This window comes from Limulus polyphemus, unplaced genomic scaffold, assembly GCF_000517525.1.
Source record: "Limulus polyphemus unplaced genomic scaffold, Limulus_polyphemus-2.1.2 Scaffold213, whole genome shotgun sequence".
Taxonomy (NCBI): Eukaryota; Metazoa; Arthropoda; class Merostomata; order Xiphosura; family Limulidae; genus Limulus; species Limulus polyphemus.
In genome coordinates, this window is record NW_013665823.1 from 31148 (window position 1) to 48707 (window position 17560).

The 17560-nt window shown below is 32.9% G+C and overlaps 1 protein-coding gene across 2 annotated transcripts in view; it reads right to left on the reverse strand.

Annotated features, from left to right (window-relative positions):
* Positions 1-17560, reverse strand: part of LOC106478454 (calcitonin receptor-like) — a 45169-nt gene that overhangs the window by 20755 nt on the left and 6854 nt on the right. The window contains exons 2-4 of one of the 2 annotated variants that reach the window (XM_022382058.1): positions 2509-2637; positions 1887-1978; positions 1438-1541 (exon numbers count right to left, since the gene is read on the reverse strand). In XM_022382058.1, coding sequence (XP_022237766.1) covers positions 1438-1541; positions 1887-1978; positions 2509-2637 — 325 coding nt within the window. Of the gene's footprint in view, positions 1-1437; positions 1542-1886; positions 1979-2508; positions 2642-17560 lie in introns of both variants that reach the window. The other variant, XM_022382059.1, reaches the window with a different exon arrangement.

Here is a 17560-nt window from a genome sequence, read left to right on the forward strand (position 1 = left end):
ATGTTTGGTGGGACGGGGATTCGAACCTGCGACCCACAGATTGCGAGTCGAGCGCCCTAACCACCTAGCCATGCCGGGCCTTGATTGTTTGAAGTTAAGCACAAAGCTACACAATGGGCTATCTGTGCTCTGCCAACCACGGGTATCGAAACCCGGTTTATAGCGCTGTAAATACGCAGACATACCGCTGTGCCACTGGGGGGCCTCAGATGCTGCAAAAGTAAAACGTTTACAAGTTTAAAAGTAATGGATTCCTAAATCCTTGCCGCCCAGTGGAACAGCGGTGTGTCTGCGGACTTATAACGATAGAAACCGGGTTTCGACACCTGTGGTGGGCAGTGCACAGATAGCCCATTGGGTAGCTTTGTGCTTAATTACAAACAGCAACCAACATCTGAGGACATTTTTTTCAGTAAGATTGAAAAAAAAAGCTATAAAGCTGAAGAGACGATTCGATATTTAATATCTTAAATGATTTCGCTCATGAAGTTTAATATTTTTGTTGTTTTTATTAATTAATCGAATTTTCAAATATTTCGACAATAAAAATATATAGGTTGTAATGAATTACTGATATAATGCAACATTTAATAAAAATCTTATATAAATGAAAATGTATGTGTTACTTTATTTTCATTATAAAATACATGTTTTAAATGAACCTTCATTTACTAAAGTGTCTGATTGGTTACATAAAATCTTGCGTTTACAAGGAAGCGCTCATTCTTACAATACTTTTGTCAAGGCTAGAATTGGGATTGAGTAGTTTCTTATTCTATTTCGTCAGTATTATAGTTTTAATATTCTTTTACTTAGTCACATGAAGTTTTTATCTATTAAAAAAGGTTTTGGCCTTTACAGGAGCGGCATGTCAGCTTTAAAGAATTGGTCTTAATGTAAGCCTGTCCTTAATGACTTGTTTTATTAATATCTATTCTTCTCGTCTGAAAACCATTACAACTTTTGTATGTGATCTTGTGTGCTAACTTCTCAATTATAATTTATGCTTCACGTCTGTAAAACATTACAACTTTTGTATGTGATCCTGTGTGCTAACTTCTTAATTAAAATTTATTCTTCTCGTACTTCATTGGATGTGATTACACCCTTTCACGTCATTGTAGATAGTAAACTGCAACTTAAGTTGGGGCATTATGGATTGAAACATTTTTTTGTTGTTCTATTCGGAGAATACAGCAACTCCAACTACAACGTGTGTCTTCCTTCTGTACGTTCTCTTTTGTGATGCTTTCTTTGCATTCTAAAATTAACATGCTTGTTTTGTTTGTATAATATAGATAGATGGATATATACAGTTCTAGGTTTTAATATGAATATAATCACATTTGCCTATTTCCTAGTGCAAACTGAAAATCTACCGAAAATACAATACATTTATGAATTAACTGACTAATAACAAAATACAATCATACGTACTTGAAATAACAAAAGATGAAGAGGGTGATGATAAGAGCTATAAGCGACAAGACTGAACAGATGAAGAGGATATAGCTTACCGCCAGGGGCGCTGCTATCGAATCCTGTAGAAGAATAAAATAAATATATTTATATAAATAGCAGTACATAATATTACTCTTAATAATTAATTGTAATTCACAAACAAAGTTAATTTACTCTACCCTAAATGATGATTCCGCATTTTTTGTACATTTCATAATATTCGTGAATGACCATTTACACTAAGATACAAGGTCGTCTCAAGAGGCTTCAACGTTTTGTATCATGTGACATTTCCTTATTATTATGACTTAAAATTAAAACACGTTACATGGTATAAATTACTTCTGTCTTAAGAAGACGCTTTGATTGCCAGTGTATATCTGTTCTTTCAACTTTTTTTTATCAGCCAAGAGTAAAGTATTTACCTCTCTTATTAATACGATACACGCCGTGTAATTAGTCCAATTTCCCCGTAGCCACGAAGCGTCTTCTTCGCATACTCTGTAGGCTTTGGCGCCTATAGAATAAAAGAATAAGTTCTTATTTCATTTTGAACAACAATGATTAATGGCGAGGCTTAGACTACTTGTCAAACTCAGAGGTCGTCAACGTTAATATGAATAGATGCCAAATACATCTTGCGCTAAAATGCAGTTTGGTTCAGTACAAATATCATTCTACAACCAATAAGATAGTACGTATACAAATGGGTGAGTTAAACAACAACATAGACACGACTAATTACACATATGGGTGATGTAATGAGATAAAACACAGTTTGTTTCAGTACGAGTAACAATATCATCCTACGACCAATAAGGCAAGTTGGCATCTTCAGTAACAACATAGATGAATGATGCTACGAGATAAAAAGTCATATTTTCAACGATTCTCTTTGTACAAGTTATTGGAGATGACCAACTTTTTGATATATTTGTTTTATGAAGTTCATATGTTATCATTATATGTATTAAGAAAATATATCTGTACTTCATAATAGTTTTAAACAGATGAAATAGTAGTTTCAAAGCAGAATGAACATTTTACCATTTGATTCGGCATCTACTTGAAGATGGAGGGTTTCGAAAATCTCAGAACACGTTCTTGAAACCACCTGGCCAGCTGGGGTTGGTGGCCAACAGTAAAAGTCGTCCCAGATGGCATTGCAGTATAACTCTGGCTCGGAAATGAGTAAACAATATACAGTTACGACATAGAAAGAAAAGTTTAACAGTTTATTATTCAAAATGTTAATTTAACTGAATATATTTATTCATTCACTATTCAAGATGGAGAATAAAGGCATACCCACTTAGTTATCAAGCAAAAAGAAACGATATACTAAATTCAGGCAAAAAATTAAAACACTGCTCTCTTATAACACGCGAGATATTTTTGTGGTTGTATTTGTTTTGTGTCGTTCTCGTGAGAAATACGTATTATTTATATGTCTGCTGTTAAATGAGAACGGTTGATTTTCTGTCAGAACTCAGAAGCTTGTAAACCATAATTAAAACACAAACCGACTAACTACATTTTCAATTTGACAGTTATAACATCAAATAGTTACACAACAAATGAATCAAACAGTTACATAACAAATGAACCAAACAGTTACCCAACAAATGAACGAAAACAAAAACAAAAGTGTTATTCGAATTCTGATTCTCGTTTAGTAGTGACGGAGTTTAACCAGCTTATGAATGAAATTATCTTGTAAGCTCATCAATATAATATTACAGTTTAACAAGCTGCTGGTAGAGTGGCTTAATCGTGTAGGATTGTTCATGATTATGTCTATTGTTTGAAGAACGGCTCTTTGAATAAGGAACATTACCAGTGAACACAATCATTGAAGCGTTGAGTGAAATTAATCTTAAAACAATTTTGTTTTCCGGTATTTTGGATTTAGGATTTTTATTACTTTTGTTGTTAAGCGCAAAGCTATACAGAGGGCCACCTGTTTGTTTGTTTGAAGTTAAGCACAAAGCTACACAATGGGCTATCTGTGCTCTGCCCACCACGGGTATCGAAACACGGTTTCTAGCGCTGTACGTCCGCAGACATACCGCTGTGCCACTGGGGGGCAAAGAGGGCCATCTGTGCCCTGCCCACTACGAGTATCGAGACCCGGTTTCTAGTAGTATAAGTACGTAGACATACCGCTGTGCCACTGGGGGGCATTTTTATTACCAGAGGCTTATCAGAAGCTTTTAAAACATATTTCCTGAAGAGTTTTATGAAAGTAAAATATCGATAATTTTTTAGTTGATAAATATATGAAAGATGAGCCAAAATAATTTGCAGTTTGATGGTAAAAGATCATGTTGATTCTCATGTCTTATGGTTTAACAGCATGTTTTTAATGATGTTCTAATGTATTTATTGTTAGTCATATTAAAAGATTGAAGTCAATGTTAAAATGTTTTTATTAACCATCAGTGTTACTTAGTTTTATGAAATTTAAACAACTGTAAATAATGCAAATTAAGTCTAAATATTTGTCACTAAATGCATTTTATTTAGACCTGATATACTGGCTTTCTCTTATTTCGGTAAGCTTTTAATGTTTTTGGTAAGAGTTCCTTAAAAATATTTTTGCTATCTATTTCAAATGGGAATAGAGCTATGTACGGCGAGTAATCGGTAAAGCTTCTTGACATTGTCTAAAAGTCGAGACAATTTCACATCATTTGTAAAATTTAAAATATCATAAACAGTACATTAAAAAACCAAAATCAATTTTCTAAATGTAAGTATTAAAAACTTATATGGTTATCTCTACAACTCTGAACAAAGCTTGTTCAATTTAATTAATGATCAAAGAGTGTTATAATTTTAATTGACTTAAATTTTGTGCTAATATATAAAGTACTGTGGAAACTCTCAAGTGATACACTCACAGGTGTCACAAACAGTGAGTAATTGCACCTAAATGGCCAATACATCATTAGGATTATAGATTATTGCAGAAAATACAACAGAAAACAGAATAAGTTGTACAATTCACTATTATCTCCACTTACTTTAAACAGAGTAGCACACTTTTTTATGCTACTACACGTTTATCAGTGTATATTCCTGAAATATTCTACAAAATAACCCGTTTTACTTCATACAGTTCAACTAAATTGTCTTGTTACCGTTTGGCTTCCTATATTTCCACATAAGACTACGTAGCCCTAATATTATTCATATAGGAAATTTGTGTAGGCCAAGCCACAGTTTTCAGTGTTCCATCGATCTCTTTTTCCTTCCAGGTATTGTTTCGTCACATTTTATGCATGCTTTGGAAAACTGTCTTGGTACAAAATGGATTCTTTCTCACCAGATCTTGTTTCTGAGGGAATGACTTTATGGATAAAAATGTGTTTGTACCTGTCAGTAGTCAGGGTACCATCAATGCTCTGTAGATTTCAAACGTCATTTGCTGAGATGTAACCTACATTTTTATTGATCTATCACCTTCCATAATTGATTAGTATTCATTTAAATAAAAAAGCCAACACTTAAATAAAAGGAATTGTGTCTAGTAATCCGGAATATATCTAGAAAAACGGGAACAGCTACATACTGGGATGAGCTGCAAAACATTTGCTTTCGTGAAAGAAACTGCTAACGTCATTGAATTTTGTTACGATATCAGGATGGTACTAGCAGGAAAGACGTGTCATAATTGCAACAAGAAGAGGAACAACAATAAAAAAAAATCGCAATTAGGAAATTCGAAACATATATTTATATGATATCTTACAGCATACTGATCTATTCACTAATTAGCAAGAGAACCTCTTGCAGGATATAGCACGTGACACAGAAAAAGAGAGAAACGTTTAATTTCAATTGTTTTTGTAAATGTATTAACAGACATTTTTTTCCCAAGACTAATAGTTTTTGATAATAACTTCAGGAAATACAACGTAGGATCTCTACACTTATAATGAAATAATGTTATCTGATTGGTTGAAATTTCTAATGGGCAACGTCTCCCTTGTTTCATGAGTGTGACGACGTTTAGATCCCTTTGTTGGGAGTAGGAGACGGGAAGAAGAGTGACGTAATCATTGCTCTAACTAAGAAACAAGGCAAGAGAAAGCCATCACAAATTACTGTTTGGTGTTATGAAACAGTTTATATAGAGATTCAGTTATTTGATTTCTTTAGGTTGTTTCACTTTCTTTCTCTTCAACAGACTATAATTTGTATTTCTTTTCGATGTTGTTTCAGAATTATTTTATTGCGATATTGTCTGAACGATTTGTATTCTAGCTTTTTATCTCTTTTGTCCATGATTATTTCAATTCATACACTCTTAATTATTTGCTCTTTTTAAGCTAATATTATTTAAACTTGTCAGTCTCTTGTGTTTCTGAGTAGTATGGTTTTATTTTACCTGTTAAAATGTCATTTCTCCTCGGTATAATCATGTGTTCATATTTCTTTGTCAGTGAAAAGAATTCTTTTATATAGTTTTTTGTATCTCGCTCCCTAGTCCATAATAATATTTTTTTCATCCCCCAATTTCATTATTTTATCTTTGTTAAACTTATGAATGGCTGAATATGAACACCCCAGTTTAATTATACGGTTTCGATAGGCATTATGTTACCGTAGCATTTTTTTTTTTGCTTTTCGCTCTACCTAGCTGTTTGTAACTTAGTGAAGATGTGTTAGCTCTGTAAACGTTCGCTTCCTATATGATTTTCTTCAAAAGACTTCTGCGTTTTTCTTGATATAAGTAAACTGCTACCTAAGGAAAGAAGAATTAGTAAGTATGTTTTTTACCTTGTTCAATTATCAACGTCCTTCTTTTTACCTAGGCATTTAAATCAAACTCAATTTCATAATTAATATCACAAAGAGATAATGTTAGTTTAAGTATTCCTGGCTAGATTTATTCGCTTGAGAATGAATACCTCAATAATTTCTAAATCAATCTCTACAGAAGGATTTACACATTATCTTGTGTTTAGAAAGAGGCATCTTTATTTCTTTGAATACGAAATATGGTGTGATTAAATTTATCCATAGGTTATTATTGTTCACCATAAAAAAATACTCAAGCTTTATTTTATTTATAGTTAATTTTAATTGTGTTTTTTTTCGTTATAATAATCATGGCAAGTTATGTCGAGAAACAAATAAGAATTAAGAGGGTAAAGATAAAATTATGGACATCGCTAGGCTGAACTATCACAGCTAAAAGTTTATCTGAAATTCGATTTAAATGTTAATGCTAAGATGTATACATCAAAAACTCGCGAACTAACAAAACTAATAGAGAGACAAGTTACTGGTATTGAAAAAGAAGCCTCGTTGACGGTGTCTTGTGGCAGACAAGTTGTTGTTTGTCATTAAGCAATAACTTGAATACTGGTTTCTAGCGGTATAACTCCGCAGACATATCGCTGTGTCGCTAGGCTGAACTATCACAGCTAAAGGTTTATCTGAAATTCGATTTAAATGTTAATGCTAAGATGTATACATCAAAAACTCGCGAACTAACAAAACTAATAGAAAGACAAGTTACTGGTATTGAAAAAGAAGCCTCGTTGACAGTGTTTTGTGGCAGACAAGTTGTTGTTTGTCATTAAGCAATAACTTGAATACCGGTTTCTAGCGGTATAAGTCCGCAGACATGTCGCTGTGTCACTATGGCAGACAAATGATAATTGTATTTTTACACACTTTTGGTTTTAAATCATTAATTAACATATTAACAGGAACGTGGAAAAATTATCAGCAATCCTGCATGATTTTTATCAGGAATGTTAAATTTATTGCTTTCAACTTTTAACACTGCAAGTGTGATATTAAATCAAAATATTGACCACAATACTTTGGTATCAAGACGAAGTTATTCTTTAATGGAAATGTTATTGGAAATTCAAAATCATTAGTTTTACCTTAATTAAATATGAATAGTCCGTCACAGATTGAATACATTTAAACGTTTGTAGCTAGCTGTTATTTTTTATGTTGATCTTCGTATTCTTATGTATTTGTTACTCCCAGCAGCCCCCCAGTAGCACAGCGGTCTGTCTGCGGACTTACAACGCTGGAATCCGGGTTTCGATACCCGTGGTGGGCAGAGCACAGATAGCCCATTGTGTAGCTTTGTGCTTAATTATAAAACAAACAAATAATACTCCCAGCAATTATCCAACTTGGGCCATTAACATGTAAGGGATGTGATAATCTTGTAAATATTCTTTTTTAACTGGCTTATCCATTATAGTTTACCAGAGTTTTACTGCTTATTTAATTAACTTGACAGATATCTAAAATACGAATGAAATGATTTAATTAAAATATATTTAGAACAGGAAGTTTAGCTTGAAGTTTTAATTCTACAATACACTGTACATAGTTTTTAATTAATTATAAAAAATACCTATTGAAGTTTTGTTTTTTGTTCTATTTTATTTCAAAATGTTTGTTTTGTTTAAGCGCAAAGCTGCACGATGGGCTGTCTGAGCTATGCCCACTGCAAGGATCGAATCTCGAATTTTGAATATTAAGCTTTCGTGTTTACCGATAAGCAAGTGAAGGAGGTGTGGCTTTAGAATAAGCTTTAATTTGATTTGCTTTGGTAATTTCAACTTACACCCAGTGTTTCTACTAATAATTTCATTCAATTTTTTGCGGGGAGTATTCTCTAAATAAATATTATTGCTTATAAATCAATATGTATCTCACTATAGAGAAGCAGTTTTTAAAATCTCATTGAAGTTCAATCTTTGTTAATTCCGATTTGTTAGAACTAGTTGCTAGTGGTGACCCTTGGATCAGAGAAATGTTACAATACGAAGACAGAAACACCAACATAAAGGTAAATAAACTCTCAATCTGAATAGAAATCCCAACATCAGCAAAGTAAAATGTTATTCCTAAAGGATGAACTCAAAAACAAGTTTTAATCAAGATGATAATCATGGTTATACATGCTAAGCTCAAATTTTAAAAATGTTCCAAACAGCTAGTACTTGTAGGCTGTTTTCCTCAAATATTAAACACATTTTCTAAATATTATGGCGATTATAATTATGTTTATATTTTTAGTTATTACGTGAATGTTCTTGCGTTTGTCTACTAAAACTGTCAATCTGTATAATAACCATACAATGTGAGATCTAAACACAAAAACAAGCAAGATGCACTAAGATAGATGCAGTGAAATTGTTAAATATAAGAAACAGAAGTAGAACATCTGTTAATCCAAAAATTGGTCATAATAGACAAGGACAAAAGTAGGTAAATTAACAAACATGAGAAACAAAAGTAGACCATGTGTTAATCTAAACATTGGTCATAATAGACAAGGACAAAAGTAGGCAAATTAACAAACATGAGAAACAAAAGTAGACCATGTGTTAATCTAAACATTGGTCATAATAGACAAGGACAAAAGTAGGTAAATTGACAAACATAAGAAACAGAAGTAGACCATGTGTTAACCTGAAAATTGGTCCCAATATACAAGGAGAGAAGCAACAGATTAATAAACATAAGGAACAGAAGTAAAGTGTTAATCTAAAAATTGGTCATAATAGACAAGGACAAAAGTTAGTCAGATTAAACTTCAACTTATGACTTGTGTTTTGTAAGCTACTATTTACTTGAGGCTCTACTTCTACCACAGATATTACTGATATAACATTCCATTGGTTACACATCTAACCTGAGCCGAGCATGGTCCAGTGGTTAACATATCGAGCTACGGAGCGAAGAGTCCGACGACTGAGATAAAAACATATCTTCAGCAGGTAAGTTATAAAGCTGAACAACAATCAATGGAGATAGGTACATGAGCAAGCTGTGTAGAGATTTAAGTAGGCCGGGACTTTCATAACAATTAACTATATAACGTTTTTAACAACTAGAAACACATTTTCAAATCGAAATAATATCAGTTTTTAAAGTTAAGATACACGCCTCATCAGTCTAACTTCTACACCAGTCTAGAGTAATTTTAAATAATCCGAAGCATGACATTGTAGAACTGATGTTAGTTAAACGTCTTCAGATTAAACTTCAACTTATGACTTGTGTTTTGTAAGCTACTATTTACTTGAGGCTCTACTTCTACCACAGATATTACTGATATATCATTCCACTGGTTACACATCTAACCTGAGCCGAGCATGGTCCAGTGGTTAACATATCGAGCTACGGAGCGAAGAGTCCGACGATTGAGATAAAAATGTACTCCTGACATTATTGTGATTACGACCTTGACATTCATATATTTGATAAACATAAACCTTTTCGGATGACACGTCTGCCATGACACTCTGGTTACATTAAACCCAAGAGCATAAAATGCATTCTAAACAAAACGAAGAATGTAACATGCTATATATTTTAATTAATATCAGTATATATACACGCATATGTGTGAGTATATATAACTAATAAGACGGGCATGACATCAGCGTCTCGAGTTTCTGTATCTCGTTATCTAACACAGATAAAGCTAAGACAGCATAGGAATGAAGTTTCACAATCCACCTGTTCAGATGGAGTGCCAGAGGAGTTCAAGGATTTTCTTCTATGAATGTAGTATATGTCATGCTCGCTCATCTTCAGCACCTTCCAGCAAACACAAGTTAGATAAGTAAGGCCATTTTAAATACAAATCTTAATTACTAACGTCGTATTTGATAAAGGTATAAAAACAACAAACTGGTCACCATTGAGTGAATTCAAATCGAAAGGTGTCTGTACCACTTTATTTATAAATCAGATTGATCCGTTTTAGTGTGATTTCAATAGTCGTATAGAGCATATGGATAAGTTTGTGTATATAGCTTACTTAGTGTCTTCGAAGAAGAAGGCTTAGTACAAGGTTTATAATTGGAAATGTACAAGAAGTTGTTACCAGTAATTAATAATATAGATAATATATTCTAAAGCAACTGTAATAAGAAACTTACTATCCTCTATAGCTCAGTGTCTCTAAGCAACACTAAGAAGTTTGAAAGTTATTTACCATTCTTTTTATCTCCGATTTGTGGTAATTCGAAGGTTTGGTATCATGATTATAATTTTAATCTTTAATGATCTTCCATATTTTGACTCCAGGAAAGCTATACAGTAAAACGCTTAAACGTTTTAATTGAAATTCAGGTTTTGGCGAAGAAAAGAAATTCATAAATAAATGAATAACCAGTTAGTCGACTGAATAATTCAGAAATATTAGTCTGTTGCAGCGGGAGTAATGAATCAGCAAACTAATTAGAACTTTACGTTACCTTTTCTTCCGTGAAATTCAAGTTGTGATGAAGAAAAGGAATTCGTGAATGAATCCAAAACATTAAATGACGCTAGTGATTACATATTCAAACAACTTCAGTCAGAAAATTGAAATTCGATTTCAGCTAAGTGTTGTTTGTCAAAAACCGAGAAAGAAGAAATTGATCATTTTAAGTAATACTGTACTTGTATCTTGATATCTGAACTGACTTAATGGTTGCATGTTATAGATTGTATGTTACCAAACATCTATGATCAGAAATTGGTCCACAGTGATATAGGTACCAAATTTCTCCAGAAAACTCCATAAAAAGTTTAGTTTACCATCTATATTGTAAAAATAGTAAAGTATTCTAAGTCTATTAAGCTTGACAGACGGTTGAGGTGTATTTAATAGATTCTATCACTTTAGAAAAGTACAAATCGAGTAATGTATAAAACAACAACAACATTCATGGACAGCATTTATGTTTAATAAGCAACATTTCAATATTTTCGTTCACATTTTTTTTAATATAGTGTTTATTGGATTTAAACTTCATTACCTTATACACACAAAAGCACTTTTCAATATCCAGATTGTGTCATGATGAAGCCGCTAAGCAAAATATTGGTTGGTTTGTTGAATTTCCTGCAAAGCTACTCGAGGGTTAACTATCGTCTCTAATTTAGAAGTAAAAAATTAGAGGGCTACTCTTTACCAACGAAAAGTGGGATTAAACGTCACATTATAACGCTTCCACAGATGAAAGGGCGAACACGTTTGATAAGGGGTTCGAACTCGCAACCCGCAAATTGTGAGTTAGGCGCCCTAACTCCTAGACTACGAAATACTGAATAGTAATAAATGACAAAACAAGAACTTTGGATTGACATAAGATAGTTTTTGTATGTAGAAATTTTTTTTAATCTAGATTACCAATATTCACCAAATTCAATCTGGTGTGTAAACACAATAAATACACATTCTCAAGAAGTTTAACATAGAAAACTTGATAACTGAAGATAAAAAAAATAAAACGTCAATAAAAGCGAGCTATTTCAAAAAACAGAAACCATCCTACAATGCAAGGTTATTCTCCATTCTCAACAACTGAGATGAGGCTAGACCTAAATTGATAAAATAATTTTCTGAATATTTAAATAACTATATCCTACTAGTTTAAATATTAAACAAACTGACTCTCTGACTGAAGAGTATTAGAGCAACAAAATCTTATCAGTAAGTATGAGCAATCAAATTAATATGGAAATGTTTCAGGAAGAAATCAATATCAATGATATTTATATAACCAGTTTATATCATCGTTCCTTTAACCTAAGTGAACGGTATCAGTGCATTGCACCAACCCCATTTCTGTGAAGCTATACGTAGCAGTTTATTACAATTACGAATTTACTAAATGTATCTTCATGAAATTTGGTAAGCTTTTAGTAAACATTATGCGTCCGTTATGCACAGAAAAAATCAGAATTTTTAACAAAGCCTTATTTGTTTGTGAAGTTATTGATTTAACCTGACTTAGACTAGTCTTAGTGCACGGTGATTTTTTTACGTTTAGAATAAAAAATACTTTTTAAATCTTAGTTTTCAGATCTCATTTGCGTAAAATCTAGAATGTCATAAATGTATATCCAATTTTTTCTTCGGTAACACTTTATACTCCCTCTCTTATTTTCTTTATCCTAATATTAACAGTAGTGAAATATTCTCCAGCAAAAGTTAATATATGAAATAAAATCAAAAATATTTTTTTTTCTAGATTGTAACAGATAATTTCAATTATTTATCCCAAAAAGCCCCAAACTCTTAACAATTTACACTTATTTTCATTCAATTTTACTGCTTGGTTACTCTTTAATCGTGAATCCAGGACAACTAGGCACCGGACATTTAGACACTGGACAATTAGACACCGGACAACTAGACATCTAAAAACTGAAGAAGTAGAACATTTAGACACCACTTGTTTATTATAAAATAGAACAATAATTACAAAAGATGACCCCCCCCCAGTGGCACAGCGGTATGTCTGCGGACTTACAACGCTAGAAACCAGGTTTCGATACCCGTGGCGGGCAGAGCACCGATAGCCCATTGTGTAGCTTTGTGCTTAACTTCAAATAAACAAACAAAAAATACAACGCCATTAAAGAGGAAATGGTTTAATTTTCATGCTATGATGATCGCAAATGGTTAGAAAGCTGACCACGTGAATTCAACCCTGTCCTTTACTCCATTACATGAAATGTATAGATATAGGCTTACTGTATTACCAGCTTAATATACTCCATTATATGTATTTTAAGTATGTTGCAAAGTTTTAAAAGTTTTAACACTCCTCTAATATAATTAGGTGTCTAAATGTACTATTTCCTCATATTTTTAGGTGTCTAATTGTCCAGTGTCTAGTTACCTAAAAATGCAATGAATCATCCGGTGTTTATCTATTTTTTGTATTTAAGTTTTCTTATTTAACCTCAAAAGATTCTAATTTTTACATTTTAGTTTCTTTTCTTATAATAAACAAAAGATATTCATAAAACATAAGAAAGTTATTACTTATATCTAGACTTGTCTTTTTTTTCCTTCAGAAAAAGAAGTAGATGGAGTACCATAAGCCTACTTTTTTAATGATGTTGGTGTTCCACAAAATATTTTTTAAATTTCAAATATGACACTTATAACACAAATGTTATAAGGCACAGAACGAAGAATGTCGAAAAATTATTAAAATTTAACTGGCTTTCTAGCTATGCTATTTATAAATGAGTTACCAAATGCCATTAGATGGTCAAGACGAACTCCACAATAACAAACAATGAAACAGTGGCCGAATATTTCATTATATGAACGATATAGCTTCGTAATGAATTTAATAAAGTAAAATCTTCTTTTCTATTGTTGAAAATAATCTAATAGACAATGCCAGAGAGAATTTTTGACATTTTTTGAAAGACAGGATGTGGTAGGTGGGTCGTGGCATGTGGGTTAGACTGTCTTGTTTATATCTCAGTGAAGCGAGAAGCTTGAAGGCTAAAAATTATCATTATAGTTTAGCAATATGTATATCATAAGTGTGCCAGATCATGTAGGGGTAGAAAGAAAATTCAAAATGGTCAATTTTGAGTGAAGAAGTGTCACATGATACAGAGAAGTGAAGAATGAGAATGTATTTAAATATTTTCTTTTGTAGTTATGAACTTAAAGCTTATATCATTGTAAATTATCAATTAAAACCTACATTTTGATACCAGTTTATTGGCATACATTGATGGCCTAGGTAGTTAATTAAACTTTGAAAGTAAAACATTAAATAAAGGTCATGACATACACATTTCCCCTACCCTTTCCCTGCCGTACAAATAGGGCTAACTTTATTTCTGGCTGATACTTCACATAATACCCACACAGTATTAAATATTATTTCATGACACGATGGTTTGAATACATATATTGCATGTTACGCTTGGTGAAAATGATACAAACAAAAGGAAATCCCCAATAGCCGCGGCATTTGAAATTCTTTTAGGCAGGATTAGAGTAAATAAATCTATTGGGACTTTTTTTTTCTTCCTTTTCATGAGCTATATTTTTGTGCGCCAGCAATACCAAGCGTGGGGCGCGCGTATACTCGATTGTAATTTATTACCGATCAGGATCTCTACCAGATTATCCCCAAATGGAAATTCTTTTAGGCAGGATTAGTGTAAATCAATCTATGAGACCTTTGGCGTGGTCAAATCCATCAATGGAAAGAGTTTAACCTCTTGAGTCCAAAACTGTCATTATATTTCAAAGAAATGACGGAGCTATGAGCTAAAAGTTTGCACTTGAAAAACTCAGAGCCATTATATGAGACGCTATGCCACGGTTAACATTATACGTAATGCATTATTTAAATGTCATTAGCATATTAGATGTACTTGCGCATGGTCTCCGAAAGTGTTCTGTTTCAAGAGCAACAAATATTTCTATTTCTTCCTTTTGAAGTTCATACGTCATGCTGTGTTGTAGCCTACAGAGTGAACAATTCTTCTCGTGATTCCTGGCATGCGCACGTTTTACTGACGTCATGACACTACACATTGCAATGTTAAGCTTCCCTTATGTGATGATATTTTAGTGTCTACTGACTGACTGACAGACAACACACTACTATATGATGGTGCGAGGGGAAAATAAATAATACAAATATATATTTGGTTCAGCTTGAAATTATTGACAAAAGTGAACGTAGTGCATAGCAAATTTAAAGGTTTTACAAAATATGACACATGGGTCTAAATAGTTAGGGGTATTAAAATATAAAGACGAGTTATGGTATTAGAAATGTTATGGAAAACAGGTGATAAAAAGTCACAAAAAATGAGTAATTGCAAATAAATAAATAGTTTCGTTTGTTATGTCTCTCATTTATCAGTGAAAGGCAGCTACTCATAACACCCACAGCCAACTCTTGGGCTACTCTTTTACCAACGAATTTACAAACGACTGACCGTCACATTATAACGTCCACACGGCTGAAAGGGTGAGCATGTTTGATGGGACGGGGATTCGAACCCGCGACACGCAGATTGCGAGTCGAGCGCCCTAACTCCCTTGCCATGATGGGCCTCAAATAAATAGTTAAATGTATCATTAGTATCAAACATTATTGGAAAAAATATGAAAGAAACATAAATAAGTTTTACAATATTTTAACACATAGCAGTTTTATGCTGCTATAAGCTAGTTTATCAACGCGTGATTGTGAAATATTGTTTTAAATGTTATTTTACTATTCTCCACAGTACAACTAAATAGTTTAACTGCCGTTTCATTTTCTCCACTTCCATATAAGCAAATGCAGCGTTAGTAATATTTATATCAGAGGACTTTGTGCAGGCCAAGGAGCCCCTCCCCCCCAGTGGCACAGTGGTATGTCTGCGGACATACACAGCTAGAGACCGGGTTTCGATACCCATTGTGTAGCTTTGTGCTTAATTACAAACAAGTAAGCCAAGGAAGACCAAACTAGTTAAATTAATGTTTGTGTGTAAAGAACGCCCTCCTCAAGCTACCCCATTGTTTGAATCTTGATGCCCATTTCATCCTTTGATTTCGGTTTTATCTCCTGAGTAATATGTTCTGAGCAACTATACATCCATTGAGACTTCATCATGATTTTGTATGTATTATTGTTCTAGAGGTAACATTTACAGTTGTAGTTACTGCTAGGCCATTGAAAAGATCGTTACTGTATTGCCGTGTATCAGTTAAAGAGTATGCCAGAAGTTACTTAACATTACTTTTAAAATGTTTGGGCTTTTTACATCAGGTGCTTCTATTATTAACATTATTAGTTCATAAACCCTTCTCAGTTTCCACACAGCACCTAATGAAGCAACAAATTTAGCCCCAGTCTATCGCTTTCACCAACACAAACTTTGATTTATACATTTCTTTCTTTCTTTGAGCCATGAGTTAATTCATCATATTACTGCTGTTAATAACGCAACTACCTGTACTTTTATAGGGATTACGTGTGTTTGCCACTATCTGATTGCTTGGATGACAGCCAGTCACGTTGTGAACTATACGCTTGTAACTTTACTCTGGTGCATTTGATGTTTATACAATAGAGGAGAGAAATCCCATAATACCTGGGTTTTATTCTAATTTTATTCACTTTTTCCCTATTTTTTCCATTGCTGTATGTTTAAAAAGTAATTTCAAATCAAATCACGACAAATCTAATCTCTTTAAATTATAAATCACTGAGAAGTTGCTAACCGCTGTTTTGGTAGATGTATACTGGTGGACTACTGTTATGTGTGTAGATGTGTTGGACATACAAGACAGCTTAGTGTAAGAGTTATTATCTAGATCATTTCGTGATCTAATATTCAATGATTATTTATTTTTCATAACAAGAGTGTTAAAAGTAATTATTTTAAAGGCGATAGTTTGACAAATTTAGTTACGTAACTCGGTACGAGTCGTACGTAGTGTATGCAGTTTAATTGTTGTACCAGGCATTATTAATATTGTTGACGTCAACTTGCTCGAAGCTTCTAAGTTTTCTCGTTGTGTGTAACATTGTTATCACAATAGCGCTAAAGTGTTCTAGGCCTCAGTCAGAATATATATAAATAGTCTATCGGCAATGTAAAAAAAGAAGGAAAAAGCAAGTGAAGTTCAGTCAGAAAAAAATTAGTTAGTGAAAGAAAACGTGAAGTTAGGCGGAGTGTGAGTGAATAGCCTTAACGAGTAATTTCTATAGTGTGTTTCACAGCTATTTAGTAACAAAGGAGATAGGAAAAATAATTTGCCTTGTCAATTGGATTCTAAAATAACTGAACCAGGCTATGTGGTCTTTTGACAAAACAAAAGAGACAATTATTTAAAACTCTGGATACAACTGTGGTAAACAGTAAAAGAAGTAAGGTGAAAAGTCAGAAAAAGTTAAGTTATTGAAAGTGAAGTTAGACTGCGTGACAGTTAGTTTAGCCGTAATGGGCGATATTTAAAATGAGTTTCACCGTTTAATAGAGATAAGGAGAATAATTTGTCTTGTCAAAGTGTTTATTAAAGTAATTGAACCCGTCTGTGTGGACTTTGACGAAAAGGAAACAATTATTTAAAGTTCTGAATACAACTTTGGTAACCCACGTGGTAACAATAGTGAATTTATCGTAGATTTTATAGTGAGAAAGAGCAATGGAGAAGAACAATTCGTCTTTTTAATTGGGTTCTTAAGTAACTGATCTAGTCTGTGTGGACTTTTGTCAAGAAAAGTTTAGAGTGTTAGATACAACTTGATATCCTATAGGCTATAGTGTAAAGAATTTCTGTAGATAC